A 19,614-nucleotide genomic window follows, 5' to 3' on the forward strand; every position below is an offset into this window, starting at 1 on the left:
CGCTATGCTTTGAAGTGGCCTCCTGCAGTAAACCTACCGCGCTGATGGAAAGTAAGAGAGCTACTGGACTTTTGAACGGCTTGTTTAACTTTAAAACACTTCCAGACGCTTCAGTTGACAAGTCAAAAGTAAAATGCAACCTGTGTCAAACGGAGTTTAACTACCACCGGAGTACGTGGAGTTTGAGTTAGCACCTCCACGCTAAACACCCAGGTGCAGCCAAGCCAGCCTCAGCTCCACCAAAGGACCATTTTGTAGTGTGGGAGTCGCAGCAGAGCCGTGATTGATTCCCAGTTAAGACACTCTGGTAAGAAATGCTTTACATTATGGGCTTAAAACTGCCTTCAAATGGAAAATAACAGGATTTTAAATATGACATTCAAAATGCCATTAATCGTGATTAACTATGGAAATTCTGCGATTAATCTCAATTTTAAAAATGAATCGTTTGACAGCCCTGATTGATTGATTGATTGATTGATTGATTGATTGACTGATTGGGACACTTACTGTAGTGACTTAAAGGAACGAAGGAGTCGCTGAGGAGCTGGTGTTGGGTCTGACTGTCTGACGAATGATTAACGACAGGATTCACTGAGACTTCAAAGAAACGTTTATCCATGTGACCCGCTGTCCCCCTACTCAATATGACCACATAATAAATTCAACATAACAATCAATCAACACACACCAGTGTCGGATACAAATTCACCAGCTGTGGACTGAGATGCGGACCACAGATGTGAACATGGTTGTAATATAAAGAGTCACGTATCATTTCAGCTGCAGCTAAACGACAAGTCAGATCTGACACACAGCCAGATGTAAAGTTTAGACATTAATAAAGTAAACTAGCTACTTTTACTGTAATACTGCATACTACATCACTATAATACTGCAGTACTTTTACTGTAATATTGCATACTACATCACTATAATACTGCAGTACTTTTACTGTAATACTGCATACTACATCACTATAATACTGCAGTACTTTTACTGTAATACTGCATACTACATCACTATAATACTGCAGTACTTTACTATAACACTTTAACTACATTGTTGTATTGTTACTGTTACTGAAGTGAAGGGTCTCAGTACTTCCTCCACTGTCCGTCCCTCTCTGTCTCTCAGTGTTCAGGTCAGTATTCACTTCTCCACAGTCACACAGCAGGTGAGAGAGAGACTGTTAGGGAGGCGGCCGACATATCTACAGACAGAAAGGACAACAACAAGTAACACAGAGGGAGGCACGGAGCTCTGTGCAGAGTGAAGGAAGTGTGAGTGACTGGCAGGTGAGATAGGGCAGCGTTTCATGTGTCTTCATTAGCATACTCATACTGAGCTTTCCCTCAGCTTAAACTCTCCACTGCTGAGTCTCACTAGTAATCCCACTGTGGCTGAATATCAGTCACTGGACGCGCACCAGATTTCACTTTCATGTGGGAGAATGTTTCAGCTGATAAATGTTGTTCCTTCCTGAATTAAACATGACTACGGAGGAGAGCCAGTCGTCTGAAACCCCCCCCCCCAAAAAAAAAATCTTCTGTGAGTGATAAGAAAACAAAAAGTCACAGAATTATGGCTAATTATAATCATTACAGGATACGTTTAAGAAATGACAGTTTTATTAATATGACTTAATATTTTTAAGTTGTGAGCTTGTCAATCAAAATTAAGAATCAGTATTTCACTTAACCCTCCTGTTGTGCTCAGGTCAAGAAAGGAAGGAAGGAAGGAGCAAAGGAAGGGAGGAAAGAGGAAGGAAGGAATTGGGGAAAGAAGGAAATGAGGAAGGAACGAAGGAAAGGAGGAAAGAAGGAAGGAAAGGAGGGAGGAAAAGAGGGAGGGAGGAAGGAACGAAGGATGGGAGGAAAGAGGAAGGAAGGAATTGGGGAAAGAAGGAAGGAAGGAAGGGAGGAAGGAACGAATGAAGGAAGGGAGGAAAGACGAAGGAAGATGGGCATGAGGCTGAACCATGGGCGGAGCGGGGAGGTTGCTATGGTTACGAGGGCTGGATCTCGAGGACGTTGGTCAATCAACCTGTCAATCAGGACGTAGCCACGCCCCCTAATGCATACCCTGCTTTATCGTCACATATAAAATCAGGGAGGCCAAAATGTCCCAAATGAACATCAGACTGCATTGAAGAAGGCTTTAAACTAGCGATTGAGACCATAAACACATTTTGAAAACGTTTACTGAGGTTAGAAATCAAGTGAGAAGTTGGTGAATTCTCCATTGACTTGTATATAGACGGTCGCCCCCTGGTGGCCTTTTGATAGAATGCAGTTCTAAGTTACTTCCTGGTTGGCTTCATTTCAGAGGACCAGAGCTCCCCACCTGGTTGATCCAAACAGTAGAAGAGAGAGAAAAACATTTATCTGAGAAAAAATAATTAGTTTTACTGTCAGCATCCAGAAAATATCTCCTTCCACTTCACAACTCAATACCACTGTTTGATGTAATATGAATTATAACTTTAAGTGATGTGTTAAAGGGATAAATTCTTATTAACTCGTGATGTTGAACAGCAGCAGGTTCCAATTATCAAATGTGTCGCCTTGATTTTCTACATTAAACCGCACAGCTTTGTTCATGACAGGAGAGGATGAAATCAGATGTTAGAGCAGCTGAAGACATTAAACCAGCAGGAGAAACTTACACAATGTGAAATATAGTTTGCTGATTGGAGGAAACCCTCGCTGGGTAACTGTTCCCTCTTTAAAAACGCTCTGTGGCAAATCCATAACGAGGCTGAAGCTGAGTCTTTTACCTGCAATAAGAACAGAGTGAGGAGTTCTCCCATTGTACCAACATCGTTTTAACCCTCCTGTTGTCCTCAGGGTAAGGAAGGATAGAAGGAAGGAATAAAGGAAAGGAGTAAGGAGGGAGGGAGGAAGGAAGGAAAGGAGTAAGGATGAAAAGAGGAAGGAATTTAAGAGAGAAGGGAGGAAGGAAGGAACTAAAGGAGTATGGTGGAAAAGAGGAAGGAGAGAAGGAAGGAAGGAAGGACAGGAGGAAGGAAGGAAAGGAGTAAGGAGGGAGGGAGGAAAGAAGGAAGGAAGGAAAGGAGGGGTAATCCATAACGAGGCTGAAGCCGAGTCTTTTACCTGCAATAAGAACAGAGTGAGGTGTTCTCCCACTGTACCAACATCGTTTTAACCCTCCTGTTGGTCAAGGAAGGATAGGAGGAAGGAAGGAAAGGAGGAAGGAATGAAGGAAAGGAGTAAGGAAGGAAAGGTGTAAGGATGAAAAGAGGAAGGAATTTAGGAGAGAAGGGAGGAAGGAAAGGAGGAAGGAAGGAACTAAAGGAGTATAGTGGAAAAGAGGAAGGAGAGAAGGAAGGAAGGAAGGACAGGAGGAAGGAAGGAAAGGAGTAAGGAGGGAGGGAGGAAAGAAGGAAGGAAGGAAAGGAGGGGTAATCCATAACGAGGCTGAAGCCGAGTCTTTTACCTGCAGTAAGAACAGAGTGAGGTGTTCTCCCACTGTACCAACATCGTTTTAACCCTCCTGTTGGTCAAGGAAGGATAGGAGGAAGGAAAAGAGGAAGGTGGAAGAGAGGAAGGAGAGAAGGAAGGAAGGAAGGAAAGAAAGGAGTAAGGAGGAAGGAAGGAAGGACGGAAAGGAGTAAGGACGAAAAGAGAAAGGAATTTAGGAGAGAAGGGAGAAAGGAAAGGAGGAAGGAAGGAGGGAGGAAGGAAGGAAGAAAGGAGGATGCTCTTGTTCTGTCTCTAACAAAGAGTCTGCTAACAGGCGTCATGTTGTGGTCTTGTAAGATGACTGTCAGACACCACAAGAGGCGTGATCCCTCAGCCTGTTCCCGAATTTCACAGATGGACCACTTTGACCCGCAAATGACAATGAGGCGCTCCTCTCTCATGAGACAATACATCCAGTCTGTCCACTGATGCATCTGACCAGAGGAGGATCAGACTCCCAGCAGATCGTGTTGCTCGTCTCCATGACTCTTCAGATCTTTGAATATAGCACTTGAGGTTTTTTTGGTTTGTCGAGTCTTTAATTTTTGCCTTGAGTAATAATGAGTAATTACAGACTACTAATGACCACAGTGCACTCAGAGGACCTGGCAGGAAACACAAAGAGCTTTTTCTCCCCTTTATTCAATGATATGATGTATTGGCTTACCAGCTACTGTAGTTAAACCAGTTACAGTCAATATCTTTCATTATACCACACTCTGATCTGTCAGTGTGTAATGTGTTTGAACCTACAGAGAATAATCGGAGACTCTGCAGCTTCCTCTCAGCTTTAAGGAGCTTTCAAGTTGAGTTTCATTGTTTAGCTGCAGCTTTACTGTTCTGCTTCACTCTCAGCTGCTCTCATAGTGTCACTGTTCACTTCCTGCTGACCAGCTTCTACATGAAGTGATCACAATTATGACATTGATTTCTGAAAGTTTCCAATTCCAACGTCTGAAAAGTGTTTTATTGGGAGTTTCTTAAACAGTTTTTAACCATCTGAAGAACAGAGGGAGGAAGGAAGGACAGAAGGAAGGAAGAAAGGAGGATGAAGGAAGGGAGGAAAGAGAGAGGAAGGAAAGAAAGAGAGAAGGAGGGAGGAAGGACAGAAGGAAGAAAATCACAAACCTGAGCTACAGTATTAAAACACACTTGTAGTTACCACCAGTGACCACAGGTGGCGCCAGATCAGTTTTGAACCATCTGAAGAACATTTCTGATGGTTAAACAGTTTCCTTCACTGCTGAATCCTGCAGGTTTTACTGCGTCATGTGTTCAGTTCAGTTCAGAGCTTTATTTTCCCTCGAGGGGAAATGGGGTTTGCAGTGACAGTAACAAAAAACAACTAACACAACGACCAGCGACAAACAACACAACCAAACTTGATAAGAACAATTTCAATCCGAATAAAAATAAGAAATGATGTTTTTAGGGTTTGTACAGGTTAACTGTATTGATAGCATGTGGGGACAAAAGAACATTTGAACCTATTTGTTGGTGCTCGAGGTTTAAATCTCCGTCCAGATGTCAGGGGAATGAATTCCTCCAAAAGTGATCAGAGCTGGACAAGATTGACCGTGCTTTTTTAAAAACAAGCCTGTCAAAGATCTCTGAGAGAGAACGCTGCTGCATGCCAATTATTTTACTGGCTTCTTTCACAAGTTTTTGCAGACAGTTTTTGTTCTTTATTGACAAGTTTCCAACCTGCAGAGAATTATCAGAGACTCTTTAGAAGAAGCTTTCTAGTTGGGTTTCAGCTCATTGTTTAACTGCAGCTTTACTGTTCTGCTTCACTCTCAGCTGCTCTCATAGCGTCACTGTTCACTTCCTGCTCAGCACCAAACACCAACACACACAGTTATCTGGAGACTAGCTGCTGAACATAGTGGAGGGTTTAGATATTTCCCTCAGGAGCTGGTGGAGAGGAAACACAGAGAGAAAAGAGAGGTTATTGGCTTGTCTTATTGAAAAAGGATGGAATAAAGCCGCTCCTGTAAATCCAGAACTTGCTTGACAATCTTCACATTTTTAAAATTTTCTTCAGTATTAAAGTAATCCAGTGATAGTCGTCTGTACACCCATGTTACACTGCAATAAGGAAGTATTAATAACTGATTCTGAAGACTTCTAGTGGTGCAAATGTGCCAAAAACAGAGAGAAGAATCAGGCCTAACGCTGCGGTATAGTGGAGTGATCCTGGTCAGTGAACTGTGTGACAGACCTGTCTGTGAGGAGAAGGCTTCTTGCAGGGCGAAGCAAGCAGAATTATTTTCCCCTCAGAGGTTCAGTGATGTTTAACTGCTCTGTCTGAGGCTCATGAAATAGGCAGTATGTGCAGGAATATGGAAACCTCATTATGGAGCTGTGTTTGCACCCTTGGGTGGTTCTGGTCCTTTACATGCTTATTGTTTGCAGCTTCTGGGACCGGCAGAGGTTCTTGAGGGGGTTCTAGGGAGTCTCCAGAAGAAAGGAGAATCATTTATTTTTACTATAATTCCAACCAGAACACAATTAACTATTGTGTTCATGGATTTCATGCACTTCCTGTTATACAATATCTAAAAGCCAAAATCTTACCAGATAGGGGTCTGTGTCAGTTTCGGGGTCGTTGACATGAAAAAGTTAGAGGACCACAGACTTACAGCACAGTGCTTGTTAAACTGCCTGGTGAGTTATTTTCTGTGCACTTGTTTCATTTTCCTTCAGCATCACACTGTGACACACACACTCTCTGCAGTCTCCATCTTTTTCATACGCATTCAATTTTATTTCTGTCTTTTCATGTGTCAGGCCCTCACACACACGCACTCCTCATTAGACGCCTGCTGTCAGATACCTGCAGCGGACCACGGGGGCTGCTGTTGGGGCTAAATTGTCAGATGTGCTGCTGACAAAATGAGAATAGGCGGGTCTGTTTGGAATCAAATGGCCGCTGTTTTCCCACGATGACTCTTGCAGAGGCGGAAATGTTAAACTGTTAGGTTCACACAAACTGTGAGGTGTGAGGTGTGATGTGTCTGTCAGCTTGGCTTTGAGTTCAGTGTCAACAAATCTTTGGATTAGGCATGGGCCGGTATGAGATTCTGACGGTATGATAACCTCAGGTAAAAATATCACGGTTTCACGGTTTTATGATTACGGCTATAGAAAGTGATAGTTTGAAATGTCTGTATTTAAAAACAAAAAAAAATATTTTTGGTACTTGGTCTTTTAGACGGGGGGAAAGTTTGAGGGGCTCGCCTCCTTCAGCCATCATACAGCCTGCAGAGCTACCTGCTTGTAACGGCAAGCAGAGGAGTACGGGAGGGGTTGGACTTTACGCTGCAGCTGCACGCGACCTGAGGGACCTCCACTCTCTCTCTGACCAGACGTCACATTTAAAAAAAACCCGCTCATAGACTGTCTACCGCAGGAACGGTGTGACGGAACATTTTAGTGGTTTTGAAACCGTGTTTATGGTCTCAATCGCTAGTTTAAAGCCTTCTTCAATGCAGTATGATGTTCATTTGGGACATTTTGGCCTCCCTGATTTTATATGTGACGATAAAGCAGGGTATGCATTAGGGCGTGGCTACGTCCTGATTGACAGGTTGATTGACCAATGTCCTCGAGATCCAGCCCTCGTAACCATAGCAACCTCCCCGCCCTGCCCACGGCCCCGCCTCATGCCCATATAAGTAGAATCCATGTTTTTATTTTTCCCAGCATGCACCTGAAATTTTCAAGATGGCGCTGCCCAGATTAGAAACTATTGGCTTCCGAGCAGCAGTTCACAAACCAATGGGTGACGTCACAGATGTTACGTCTGTTTCTTTTATACAGTCTATGGTTAGTTTGACAGAAGCTGAAACACACAGTGAAATGTTTTAACTGTAAATAAAAGTGCAGAGTTTCCAGCCTGCGTCAGACGTTACTGACTAATTATTAAAAACCAGGATGTGTTGTGTGAACTGTCGTCATGGTAACTCGCTCAGCACTAATATACCTGCACATTTTCTGCTGTGTGTTGCGTTAAGCTGCAGATAAAAGGCTGCTGCTAGGAGAGAAAAATTAATTAAGCTGAATGGGCAATAAATGCAGCATGTTTCTAAGGTTTAAAAAAAAATCGTTTTAATAATCGTGATCATGATTTTTTCCCGTAATGGAGCAGCCCTACTAAACATGTGTCTCTGTGCTGTTTTAAGACTCTATGACGGTGCGGAGAGGAAAGAAGCTCAGCATCTCCATCCAGGAACACATGGCCATTGACGTCTGCCCCGGCCCCATCAGACCCATCCGACAGATCTCCGCCTACTTCCCCCGCCTGTCCCCCACCTCCCCCATCCCCATCTCCCCAACCCCGGCCGTCTCCCCGCCGTCGCTCAGCCCCGGCTCCGCGGCCTCCGGCTCGGGCGGGACTCACCTGCTGTCGCCTCTGCTGCCTCACTGCCGGGCGGGCGGGGGCGGACTGCTGTCGCTCACCAGCAGCATAGACACATCGGTGGAGATCAACAGCTCGGACAGTGACGACTGCAGTGAGCCTCGCTGTTGGCATGTGTCTGTGTGTGTGTGTGTCTGTGTATGTGTGTGTGTGTGTGTCTGTGTGTGTGTTACTGTGCATCTGTACACATCTGCAGAAACATAAAAGTTAGACCTGGCTGCTGCAGGAGTCGCCTGTTTGCATGACTCAGCACGATGTTTCAAGTCTGGTTCTAAGTTGTGAGCTTTGACACGTAATCATGATCAATATAAAAGTGTCCTAACAGTGTTGAACCAATCAGCAGCTACACATCTTGAGGCTTTAGGGTCTTAAATTTCTACTCAACTGACTCCAATTCAAGAAGCCTCAACTCCTCTACAGAAATACTGAGTCAATCCTTGTTTGCAAAGAGTCATTCTGGTTTCAATCTAAATTCAGTCTCTTTAATAAATGTGCTTTTGGCTCCCTCCTTTCCTTCCTTCTTCCTTCCCTCCTTCCTCCCTTCTTTCCTTCCTTCCTTCCTTCTTCCTCCCTCGCTCCTTTCCTCCCTCCTTTCCTTCCTTCCTTCTTCCTTGACTCTAGGACAACAGGAGGGTTAATAAAGTGTAATTCTTGCAGACAGAGCTGAAGGCAGCAGCAGTCTGAGGATGATTTGAACCAAAGTGGAGCTGCAGTGATGCTGCATTCACTCTGCTGTGATCAATAAGCACAAACACACAGCCACAATACACACAGTCATCCCTCTACCTGTTTACCTCACAGTTCAGCTCCCACAAACTAATACATGATTCATGCCTTTATGTTAAAATGACATTAATAATGCAGAACACAGATCTTGGTGTTTTAGTGACGAGGCTGCAGACTGAAGCTGGAACGTGACCAAAGCTGCAGAGACGCACTGAATGTTTCTGAATGGGCTCTCAGGTTATCAGGCATCACTCTCAGGAAGAAGAATGAGATGTGAAGGAGAAGCGAGCGGGGAACAGATCACACCTTCATCCTCTCCGCTTGCACTTTAGTGACAACAGGAAAATAAATAGCGGTGAATGATGCTGGCTCGTCTAACGCACACTAAAGCAAAGACTCATTAGAGGTTTTCTCCCCTTTTTATTTCCTCATTAACATGTATGTATTTGTTTTGCAGTCACTGTTGGATGGTTTCCTTTTGTTTTTAATAATGAGGCTTCAGATTCATCAGAGCAGGAAGAGCCTGAGGGAGGAGCGCAGCGTCATGTTTGACGGTTTGTCTCACGTAACTAAAACTCCAGGCTTTGATCAAACATAAAAGAGCTCTCAGTAACAAAGAACACGTTTTATCTGGGTGTCTTCTTTGTGCAGATGATGATTCCTCGACAGATTTCATCATTGTGGAGCGGTGACGTCTGCATTTGTTTGAAGTAGAGCATGAATGATAACACATGTTGACCTGTAGAAGCAGTTTGTTGGTATTTGAGCTAATGTCTGTTAATCCCTGTGAGTCCTACAGTAAACCTGATGTAACAGCTCTGGAGGAACAGCAGCTTGTGTGTGGTGTGTGTTACATGTATGAACATCTGTGTCATTTTTCATGCAGTATGTATGCATGCTCGTCACCGGCTCTGATGAATGTGCTTCTAAGAGGCTTTAGCGTGTTGACGTGTGATGAGTTCTGCTCAGATTCATGTGACAGGTGCTGCTCCACTAAATTGGATTTCCGCCGTGTGAATGCATGGTGTGCTGCAGATATCTCTGTTCTCTCGCATGCTTTCAATTTATTCCAACACGTTCTAAACAAGATCATTTTGTCCACTGGTGCGACTGTAAATCATGATATTTTATGAGTTATGATAATTGTCTCTCTGTTTTCATGTGTTCTTTCCTCAGCTGCTCTGGGAACGCTGGAGTTTGAGTTGAGATATGAGCGGAGCTCCAGTGAGCTGCACTGCACTGTGCTGCGGGCCAAGGTAAGAATACCTGCAGCCACTGAGATGTGTTTAGTCTAATAAGTTTACAGTTTTACAGCTTTAACCATTTAAAGGCCGTGTTCACAACTTGTCAAGTTTCTGTGTGTGTAATGATTCCTCCTGTTCATACTGAGCATTAGATCCTTCATCATGTTTACAGGAAGTGATGGAGGACTAAACCCACAGTCCTCCTTCTGTGGAAACATGGATTTAAAAGTTGATCTGAAGCTAATATGAAGCTTCAGCGTCTGAATGAGTCAAATCTTCATCTTCTATGTTTCAACGTTACAGTGTTTTTAGTAGCAAAGTCTTTTTGTTACTATACTTTCATCACAGAGAAACAGGAAACGCTAAGAGGAGATATGATGCTAAACAGACTGTAAATGTGTCAGATATCACTGATATGACTAACTCACACTGATGAAGCTCAATAGAAGATGATCAGAGACTTTAAATGACCGAATACAGTCACTGAACACTGGAAGCACATTAGAAGCAGATCATTTAATAGTCAGTATGAACAGGAGGAATTATTACAGAGAGGAAAACCTCTCACTGTTCATATGGACACCTGACACATTTAATTGTGAACAAAATATATTTTCACTGCACTTTATGATAGACTTAGAAAATGATCCTTAAGCTCCAGTTTTTACTGTTTTCTGATGTTTTATGGACCAAACGATAAATGAAGACAATGCTTGGTTGATGAGTTAATGATGAGTTTCGGTCCTTCGTGTAAAAGAGACATACAGAGGAATAAAAGCCTGACCCTAAACCTTCCCACAGCGCTAGAATCACCTGCAGGTTTCCATCTGAGAACATAAATCAGATGGATGTAACTGGTCCTCCTCTCAGAGAACTACAGTCTGCAGTGGAACATATTAATCACATCTTTTCAGTGGAAGCTCAGGTTTATTGAGCTACCGTGACTCGTGACATTTCCGTCCTCCGCACAGATTATTCTCTCATTTCCTGAGTAAACTTCCCATCAGTGCATGAAGCGTAATATAAATAGAGATTTAAATCATATAATGGCCGACGCAAGTTAGTTTTGTGTGTGTGAGTCAGACGGGTCACTCTGAGTCTCGGAGGTGATGTTAAACACTGGGAGGTGAGACGAGAGGCGGCAGAGCGTCGGACCGCTGCAGGAACGCTGCAGGAACGCTGTAGGAACGCTGCGGGAACGCTGTGGGAACGCTGTAGGAACGCTGCAGGACCGCTGTAGGAACGCTGTGGGAACGCTGGTGTTGAGATGAGTTTGAGATGACGGCAGATACCTGCACACACACTGGCTGTGTTAGAAACCGCATACTACATACTACACACTACATACTACATACTTCTATACTACTTACTTCTATACTACATACTACATACTTCTATACTACTTACTTCTATACTACATACTTCTATACTACATACTACATACTACACACTACATACTTCCATACTATATACTACATACTACTTACTTCTATACTACATACTACATACTTCTATACTACATACTTCTATACTACATACTACATACTTCTATACTACACACTTCTATACTACATACTTCTATACTACATACTACATACTACTTACTTCTATACTACATACTTCTATACTACATACTGCAGCTGCAGAGTGTCATTTTAAACACATTATAATATTATAGATGTGCGTCTGTCTTCATTCACATGTGAGAAACCGTTTTTAAGAGCGGCGCGTCTAGAAGGTCACAGCACAGTTTTTCTGTTCGCTCGGCCTCATTAGAAACCTCGAGGGAGGAGAGAGAGAAAAAAAAAACTGCCGTCGTTGCAAATGTCAAAGCTGTTGCGAGAAATTTAGGAGCAATTTTTCATGATCTGTGAACCGCTCGTGAGGTTAGAAAGATTCATTTGATCCCTCCAATTTAAAAAAAACCCCAACCCTAACCCACCCTGATTCAGTCTTTACACTGTTTATAAGAAGAAGACCTGAGAGATGAGGAAAAGCTCAGGAGTGGATTTATAAAAGTTTGATTGCTGGATAAATGAGATAACATATTACATATCCTTCCTTCCTTCCTTCCTTCCTTCCTTCCTCTTTCTCTAATTTTTCATTCATTCTTCCCCTCCTCCCCTCTCGTCTCTGCAGGGTCTGAAGCCCATGGACTTCAACGGTTTAGCCGACCCGTACGTCAAACTGCACCTGCTGCCTGGAGCCTGTAAGGTGAGACTGAAACACATGAAGGTTTCACCAGCAGGGACAGTCAACAACGTGTGTTCAAACTAGGGCTGTCAGCGTTAACGCGTTAATCACGATTAGATTAATGCAATCCATAACAAGTTAATTTTTTTAAATCTCATTTTCATGTAGCAAGCCTTTTTGTCCCTTCTACTCCCCCGTAGACGGCTCCTCTAGCTGTAGCGCTATGCTTTGAAGTGGCCTCCTGCAGTAAACCTACCGCGCTGATGGAAAGTAAGAGAGCTACTGGACTTTTGAACGGCTTGTTTAACTTTAAAACACTTCCAGACGCTTCAGTTGACAAGTCAAAAGTAAAATGCAACCTGTGTCAAACGGAGTTTAACTACCACCGGAGTACGTGGAGTTTGAGTTAGCACCTCCACGCTAAACACCCAGGTGCAGCCAAGCCAGCCTCAGCTCCACCAAAGGACCATTTTGGAGTGTGGGAGTCGCAGCAGAGCCGTGATTGATTCCCAGTTAAGACACTCTGGTAAGAAATGCTTTACATTATGGGCTTAAAACTGCCTTCAAATGGAAAATAACAGGATTTTAAACATGCAATTCAAAACGCGATGAATCGTGATTAACTATGGAAATTCTGCGATTAATCTCGATTAAAAAATTAATCGTTTGACAGCCCTAGTTAAAACTGAAACACATGAAGGTTTCAACCCAACCTGAACATGGTCATGTGATAATATGATCATATGTCTGATGGTCGTTTTCATAGCTTTTGGCAGTCTTCTTATTTTCCTACTCATTAAGAAAGATTTAATTCAGGAGAGATGAGTGAAGGAAGGAAGGAAGGAAGGAAGTAAAATTAATAGTTTATTATACAGATGATAAGTCTTGTGAAAAGTCTGTGGAGCTTGAACTCTACAGCAGGATTTTAATGGGAGGAGTTGAAGTTGATGAGGTTGATGCACTGATGGATGTGAAGACTGGGCAGTGATGGAGAGAGCGAGAAAACATTTAAAAAGACAGCAGGGACCGTCAACAGTGTGTGTTCAAACTGAAACACATGAAGGTTTCACCAGCAGGGACCGTCCTCCTCCCTCCTCCTTCCTCCTTCCTCCCTCAGGACCTAACTAAAGAGATGAAGAATACAAGTGGAAAGAAGAAGAAGAAGAAGAAGAAGAAGTGGTGGGTGGGTCACAGAATAAGCAGAGACTTGTTAGGTGGTATTTATAGGAATGCCAGAAGCGGAACAGTTGCATTGTGGTTCCTTTGCTGAAAAAGCCTCAATTAATTAAATCAGAGCTGCAGGTAATTATTTATAACATGCAGATTATTGTCTCAATTTATCAAGAAACTGTCAGAAAAATGTGTTTGAGTCCATCGTTCCATTATTCCTGATATTCACTTTATCATTATTATTATTATATACCGTATTTTCCACACTATACGGCGCACTGGATTATAAGGCGCACAGAATAGAAGCTATTAGTGATTAGCTTGGGTCAGCTATTTTCACGCCAGAAGCTAACCCGCCCCGCAGCCCGACCCGCAGAACAATGTACAAATCAACAACCCGTCCGACCCGCAGTTGAAAAAAAAAGGTGCTAATCATCAGACTGGTGTCCTCCTTTCCTTCCTTATTCCTTCCTCCCTTCCTTCCTCCCTCCCTCCTTTCTGCTCAAACTCAACTTAAAAAGATAGAAGGAGCGATGGAAGGAAAGAAGGAAAAAAGAAAGAAAGAAAGGGAGGACAGAAGGAAGGAAGGAAGGACAGATGGAAGGGAGGAAGGAAGGCAGGAAGGAAGGAAAAGAAGATGGGAAGGAAAGATGGAAGGAAGGAAGGAAGAAAGAAAGAAAGAAAGGGAGGACAGAAGGAAGGAAGGAAGGACAGATGGAAGGAAGGAAGGAAGGAAGGAAGGAAGGAAGGAAGGAAGGAAGGAAAAGAAGATGGGAAGGAAAGATGGAAGGAAAGAAGGAAAAAAGAAAGAAAGAAAGGGAGGACAGAAGGAAGGAAGGGAGGACAGATGGAAGGGAGGAAGGAAGGCAGGAAGGAAGGAAGGAAGGAAGGAAAGATGGAAGGAAAGAAGGAAAGAAGGAAAAAAGAAAGAAAGGGAAGAAGGACAGATGGAAGGAAGGAAGGAAGGAAGGAAGGAAGGAAGGAAAACAGACAGGAAAGAAAGTGGGCCGGATTGGATACCTCAGCGGGCCGGTTCTGGTCCACGGGCCGCATGTTTGACACCCTTGATTTACATATTACGTGCATATCATTAGTATCATATCAGCTGGTAGCCAGTCACCATATACAAGGCGCACCGGATTGTAAGGCGCTGCGTCAGCTTTTGAGAAAATTGAAGGCTTCTAGGTGCGCCAGAAAAGCTTCCAAGTCCCACATATGAGAACCTGAGTTTTAATATGATAACAGTTTTGACATCAATTCAGTTTCTATTCAGCCAGACTCGATTGTTGCTTGTGATTTGTCTTGTTCGTACATATGACGTGATGTCTGCGAGTCACGTTTCCCTTAAAGCAGGGGTGTCAAACATGCGGCCCGTGGGCCAGAACCGGCCCGCCAAGGCGTCCAATCCGGCCCACTTTCCTTCCTGTCATCTGTCCTTCTTTCCTTCCTCCCTTTCTTACTTCTTTCCTTCTTTGTTTCCTTCCCTCCATCCTTCCTTCCTTCCTTCCTCCCTCCTTTCGTTCCATGCTTCCGTCCTTCCTTCCTTGTCTTCTTTCCTTCCCTCCGTCCTTCCTTCCTCCCATCTTTCCTTCATCTTCTTTTCCTTTCCTTCCTTCCTTCCTTCCTTCCGTGCTTCCTTCCTTTCTCTTGTCTTCTTTTCCTTTCTTCATTTCCTTCTTAATCCCTTTTCTTTCTTTCCTTCCTTCCTTCCTTCCTTTCCTTCCTATCACTTTTCCCTTCTTTCCATCTTTGTTTCCTTCCTTCCTTCCTCCCATCTTTCCTTCATCTTCTTTTCCTTTCTTCCTTTCCTTCCTTCCTTCCGTGCTTCCTTCCTTTCTCTTGTCTTCTTTTCCTTTATTCATTTCCTTCTTAATCCCTTTTCTTTCCTTCCTTCCTTCCTTCCTTTCCTTCCTATCACTTTTCCCTTCTTTCCATCTTTGTTTCCTTCCTTCCTTCCTTCCTTCCTCCCTTCCATCTTTTTAATGATCTGGCCCACATGAGATCAAATTTGGCTGTATGTGGCCCTTGAACGAAAATGAGTTTGACACCTCTGCCTTAAAAGGACAATAAAAAGCAACTGAACTGAACATTAAATGTGCAGATTATGTACCTTTTAAGTCACATGCTTCATATATCATTATTTATTTATGAGGTCTGTTCCCATTAATAAGTAATGCTATAAATAAATAATGTAAAAAAGGAACTGATCATTATTATTAGTAGTAGTAATACTTATACTACTAATTATAATCATGCAAAGATATTCCAGTAGAGCCCCTCAATCTGATTAAAGAGCTGGAAATGGCAGAAGATGTGTCCTCTCGAGTCAGACAAGTTTAATTCTCCTGGAGGTACCGAGGTCAAAGCAGAAGCTCAGAGGGGATAGAGCATTTTCTGTAGCTGCTCCTAAATTATGGAACCAGCTTCCTTTAAATATTAGACAAGCGTCCTCACTGTCTGTTTTTAAAACTCGTCTTAAAACCCATTTTTATTCCTTGGCTTTCAACCCAGCATGAGACTCTGCTCCTGTTTTACTGTTTTATGGTTTTATGGTTTGTTTATTTTAATTGTTTTATTGTTTTTAATTTGTTTTAAAAACAATAAACAATTATCTTAGTATTTATTTTCTGTTAATTGTTTTATGTTCCTGTGTTGTTTTTATGTATTTATGGACAGCACTTTGTTTCAGCTGTGGTTGTTTTAAAGTGCTTTATAAATAAAGTTGAGTTGAGTTGAGTTAATTCAATCATGAATCTTCGATCTTAAACTGTAGTTGGATTTGGTTGAAATGTTTGTCTCCAAAAAAAAATTGGGGGAGAAAAATACCAAAAGGATTAAAACCCAGTTCTGTGAAGGGCAGTATCGACTTTAATTTACCTTTCTGCTGCTTTTTCTCCTTCAGGCCAACAAGCTGAAAACCAAGACCATTCGTAACTCTCTGAATCCAGTGTGGAATGAAACGCTCACTTACGTCGGGATCACAGAGGAAGACATGCACAGGAGGACGCTCAGGTGTGTGTGTATGCATGTGTGTGTGTGTGTGTGTGTGTGTGTCTTCATTGGATCTCATTTCAGACTGATTACACTTACTGCCATTAATCAAGCGCAGGGACATCTTGACATTCAGAAACGAACCTCAGTTGTCATCTTTGATTAATTCGACTGTCAGCGCAGAGAAGCACCGAGCTCTCTCACAGAGTATAAGAGCAAAAATTCATGAACTGAAATTAATCTTTTCACTCTTCTTTTCTTTTGGTCGCCGTCGCAAATACAGCCACAACAAACAGCCGTCAAGTTGGATTGAAGTGTGTTATAATGAGAAGTGTCATGTGTAGAAAGGTGTGATTGTATTTCTGTGGTCTCAGTGCATGTTGCCGGGGGTTTCTCTACCTCTTTAATGATGAATCAATGTTTCTACTATTGAAAGCACAGAGTAGTGGGGGGTGAAGGGGGAGGAGGGGAGGAGGAGGAGGGGAAGAGAGGAGGAGGGGGGTACCAGAGGGCTGCATCCATAATCAAAAGAAGTGTGAAATAACATAGCGGAAAGCCTTTAATTAGCAAGCGCAGGAGCAAACGTTTAATCTCAGCTAAATGTGGAGCAAAGCCACCGTGTAATTGTGAACGAACCTCTAAGGGAAATGTAAAAAAAAGAAAAGAAAAGAAAAGAAAAGAAAAGATGGCGCTAGTGTCATTTCCCCCGAAAACCAACGATCGCTGTGTGAAGGATGTTCATCAGTGACAAATCCTCCTCAAGTGATTCCCTCTTGAATCCAGAATCTGGCCTCTCAGAGTCATTCCTCCTTAAAAACGGATCCTTCACCCAAAATAGCTACGCAGAAAAACCAGGTGATCAGTTTGGTTTTTCCTCTTTAAAAACCTTTTTTGTAGACTCTGACTTACAGTTTAGTTTGGTTTTAAAATACTAAAAAACTAAAACATTTCAGTTAGGGCTGTCAAACGATTATTTTTTTTAATCGAGATTAATCGCAGAATTTCCATAGTTAATCGTGATTAATGGCGTTTTGAATTGCATGTTTAAAATCCTGTTATTTTCCATTTGAAGGCAGTTTTAAGCCCATAATGTAAAGCATTTCTTACCAGAGTGTCTTAACTGGGAATCAATCACGGCTCTGCTGCGACTCCCACACTCCAAAATGGTCCTTTGGTGGAGCTGAGGCTCGCTTGGCTGCACCTGGGTGTTTAGCGTGGAGGTGCTAACTCAAACTCCACGTACTCCGGTGGTAGTTAAACTCCGTTTGACACAGGTTGCATTTTACTTTTGACTTGTCAACTGAAGCGTCTGGAAGTGTTTTAAAGTTAAACAAGCCGTTCAAAAGTCCAGTAGCTCTCTTACTTTCCATCAGCGCGGTAGGTTTACTGCAGGAGGCCACTTCAAAGCATAGCGACCTTGGGTTTTATGAAAGGCGCTATATAAAATAAAGTTATTATTATTATTATTGTTATAGCGCTACAGCTAGAGGAGCCGTCTACGGGGGAGGAGAAGGGACAAAAAGGCTTGCAACATTAAAATGAGATTTAAAAAAATTAAGGTATTATGGATTGCATTAATCTAATCGTGATTAACACGTTAACGCTGACAGCTGTAATTTCAACCCAACCTGAACATGGTCATGTGATAATATGATCATATGTCTGCTGGTCGTTTTCATAGCTTTTGGCAGTCTTCTTATTTTCCTACTCATTAAGAAAGATTTAATTCAGGAGAGATGAGCGAAGGAAGGAAGGAAGGAAGGAAGTAAAATTAATAGTTTATTATACAGATGATAAGTCTTGTGAAAAGTCTGTGGAGCTTGAACTCTACAGCAGGATTTTAATGGGAGGAGTTGGAGTTGATGAGGTTGATGCACTGATGAATGTGAAGACTGGGCAGTGATGGAGAGAGCGAGAAAACATTTAAAAAGACAGTTGCAAGTTGATACCCTCAGCAAAAAGTAGTAGTTCATTTTATTAAGTATGCTTGAGTGTAAGTATAAGTACAGCAAGTATACTACGGACCATGTACTTGTAGTGCACTAGAAAGTTTACCCATTTAATATCTCTTCAGACTAAACTGGAACATTTTTAAGTTTATTGAAGTATACTTAAAGTATACCACAAGTACACTTGAAGGAAAGGAGTAAGGAGGGAGGAAGGAAGGAAGGAAGGAAGGAGGGAAAGGAGTAAGGAGGGAAGAAGGAAGGAAGGAAGGAAGGAAGGAAGGAAGGAAAGGAGTAAGGAGGGATGGAGGAAGGAAGGAAAGAAAGAAAGAAGCAAGGAAGGATGGAAGGAAGTGAGGAACGTAGTATAGAAGGAGTGGAAGAACGAAGGAAAAATTAAAGAGGAAGGATGGAAAGAAAGAAGGAAGGAAGGAAAGGAGTAAGGAGGGAGGGAGGAGGAAAGGAGTAAGGAGGGAGGAAGGAAGGAAAGAAGGAACAGTCAAAAGAGATGGGGTTGACAGGAAGGTTAAAGAAAAGCTGTTTATATAGTCTGAGGTAAAGCAAAGAGGGAGCGTGCGTGTGTATATCCGAGTGTATGTGTGTGTGTGTGTGTGTGTGTGTGTGTGTATCTGAGTGTATGTGTGTGTGTGTGTGTGTGTGTGAGGCATCGCTGAGTCAGTGACCTTCATCCACACTGTTTTTATTATTTATGAACTGAATCAGAATGAGAGATTTGCAGCCTACAGAGCTGCAATCCACAACTTTCTATCCTGATGTTATGTATTCATCGAGTCTGCACCCCCCCCCCCACCGCCCCCTGCCCCACCGCCCCACCGCCCCCAACCAGCTTAACCCTGAAACCGAGTCTCAACCCTCAAACAGCCATTTGAATTTGAATAAATGTGACAATATGTTTTTCACTCTCATGTTTTAAATTTTGAAGAGGAGAATAAAAAATGAAATGAATGTGGAAGCTGGTTGTTGGCTTCAAAGAGTCATTTCTGCTCGTGGTTACATCCAACATGACACGACTCTGTTATCAGGGTTTGATCAAGTACGTTCCACTTAAAATAAAAAGAGTAGAAAGTCTCAGTAAATGTTTTTGTTTAATTCGTGTGTGGAGGAAGCCAAGCCACAGATAGTCTTTTATGCAGATGCTTTATAGGCCAAAAACCAGGCGGGGAGTTCTGGTCCTCTGAAATGAAGCCAACCAGGAAGTAACTTAGAGCTGCATTCTATCAAAAGGCCACCAGGGGGCGACCGTCTCTATACAAGTCAATGGAGAATTCACCAACTTCTCACTTGATTTCTAACCTCAGTAAACGTTTTCAAAATGTGTTTATGGTCTCAATCGCTAGTTTAAAGCCTTCTTCAATGCAGTATGATGTTCATTTGGGACATTTTGGCCTCCCTGATTTTATATGTGACGATAAAGCAGG

General features: G+C 42.6%; 1 protein-coding gene across 1 annotated transcript in view; it reads left to right on the top strand.

Annotated features, from left to right (window-relative positions):
• The first annotated feature begins 7,674 nt into the window (after positions 1–7,674).
• doc2a (double C2-like domains, alpha) overlaps positions 7,675–19,614 on the top strand; it is a 35,978-nt gene continuing 24,038 nt past the window's right edge. The window contains exons 1-4 of the mRNA XM_053338157.1: positions 7,675–7,999; positions 9,808–9,887; positions 12,015–12,089; positions 16,141–16,250. Coding sequence (XP_053194132.1) covers positions 7,675–7,999; positions 9,808–9,887; positions 12,015–12,089; positions 16,141–16,250 — 590 coding nt within the window. The remainder of the gene's footprint in view (positions 8,000–9,807; positions 9,888–12,014; positions 12,090–16,140; positions 16,251–19,614) is intronic.

This window comes from Scomber japonicus, chromosome 18 (genome assembly GCF_027409825.1).
Source record: "Scomber japonicus isolate fScoJap1 chromosome 18, fScoJap1.pri, whole genome shotgun sequence".
Taxonomy (NCBI): Eukaryota; Metazoa; Chordata; class Actinopteri; order Scombriformes; family Scombridae; genus Scomber; species Scomber japonicus.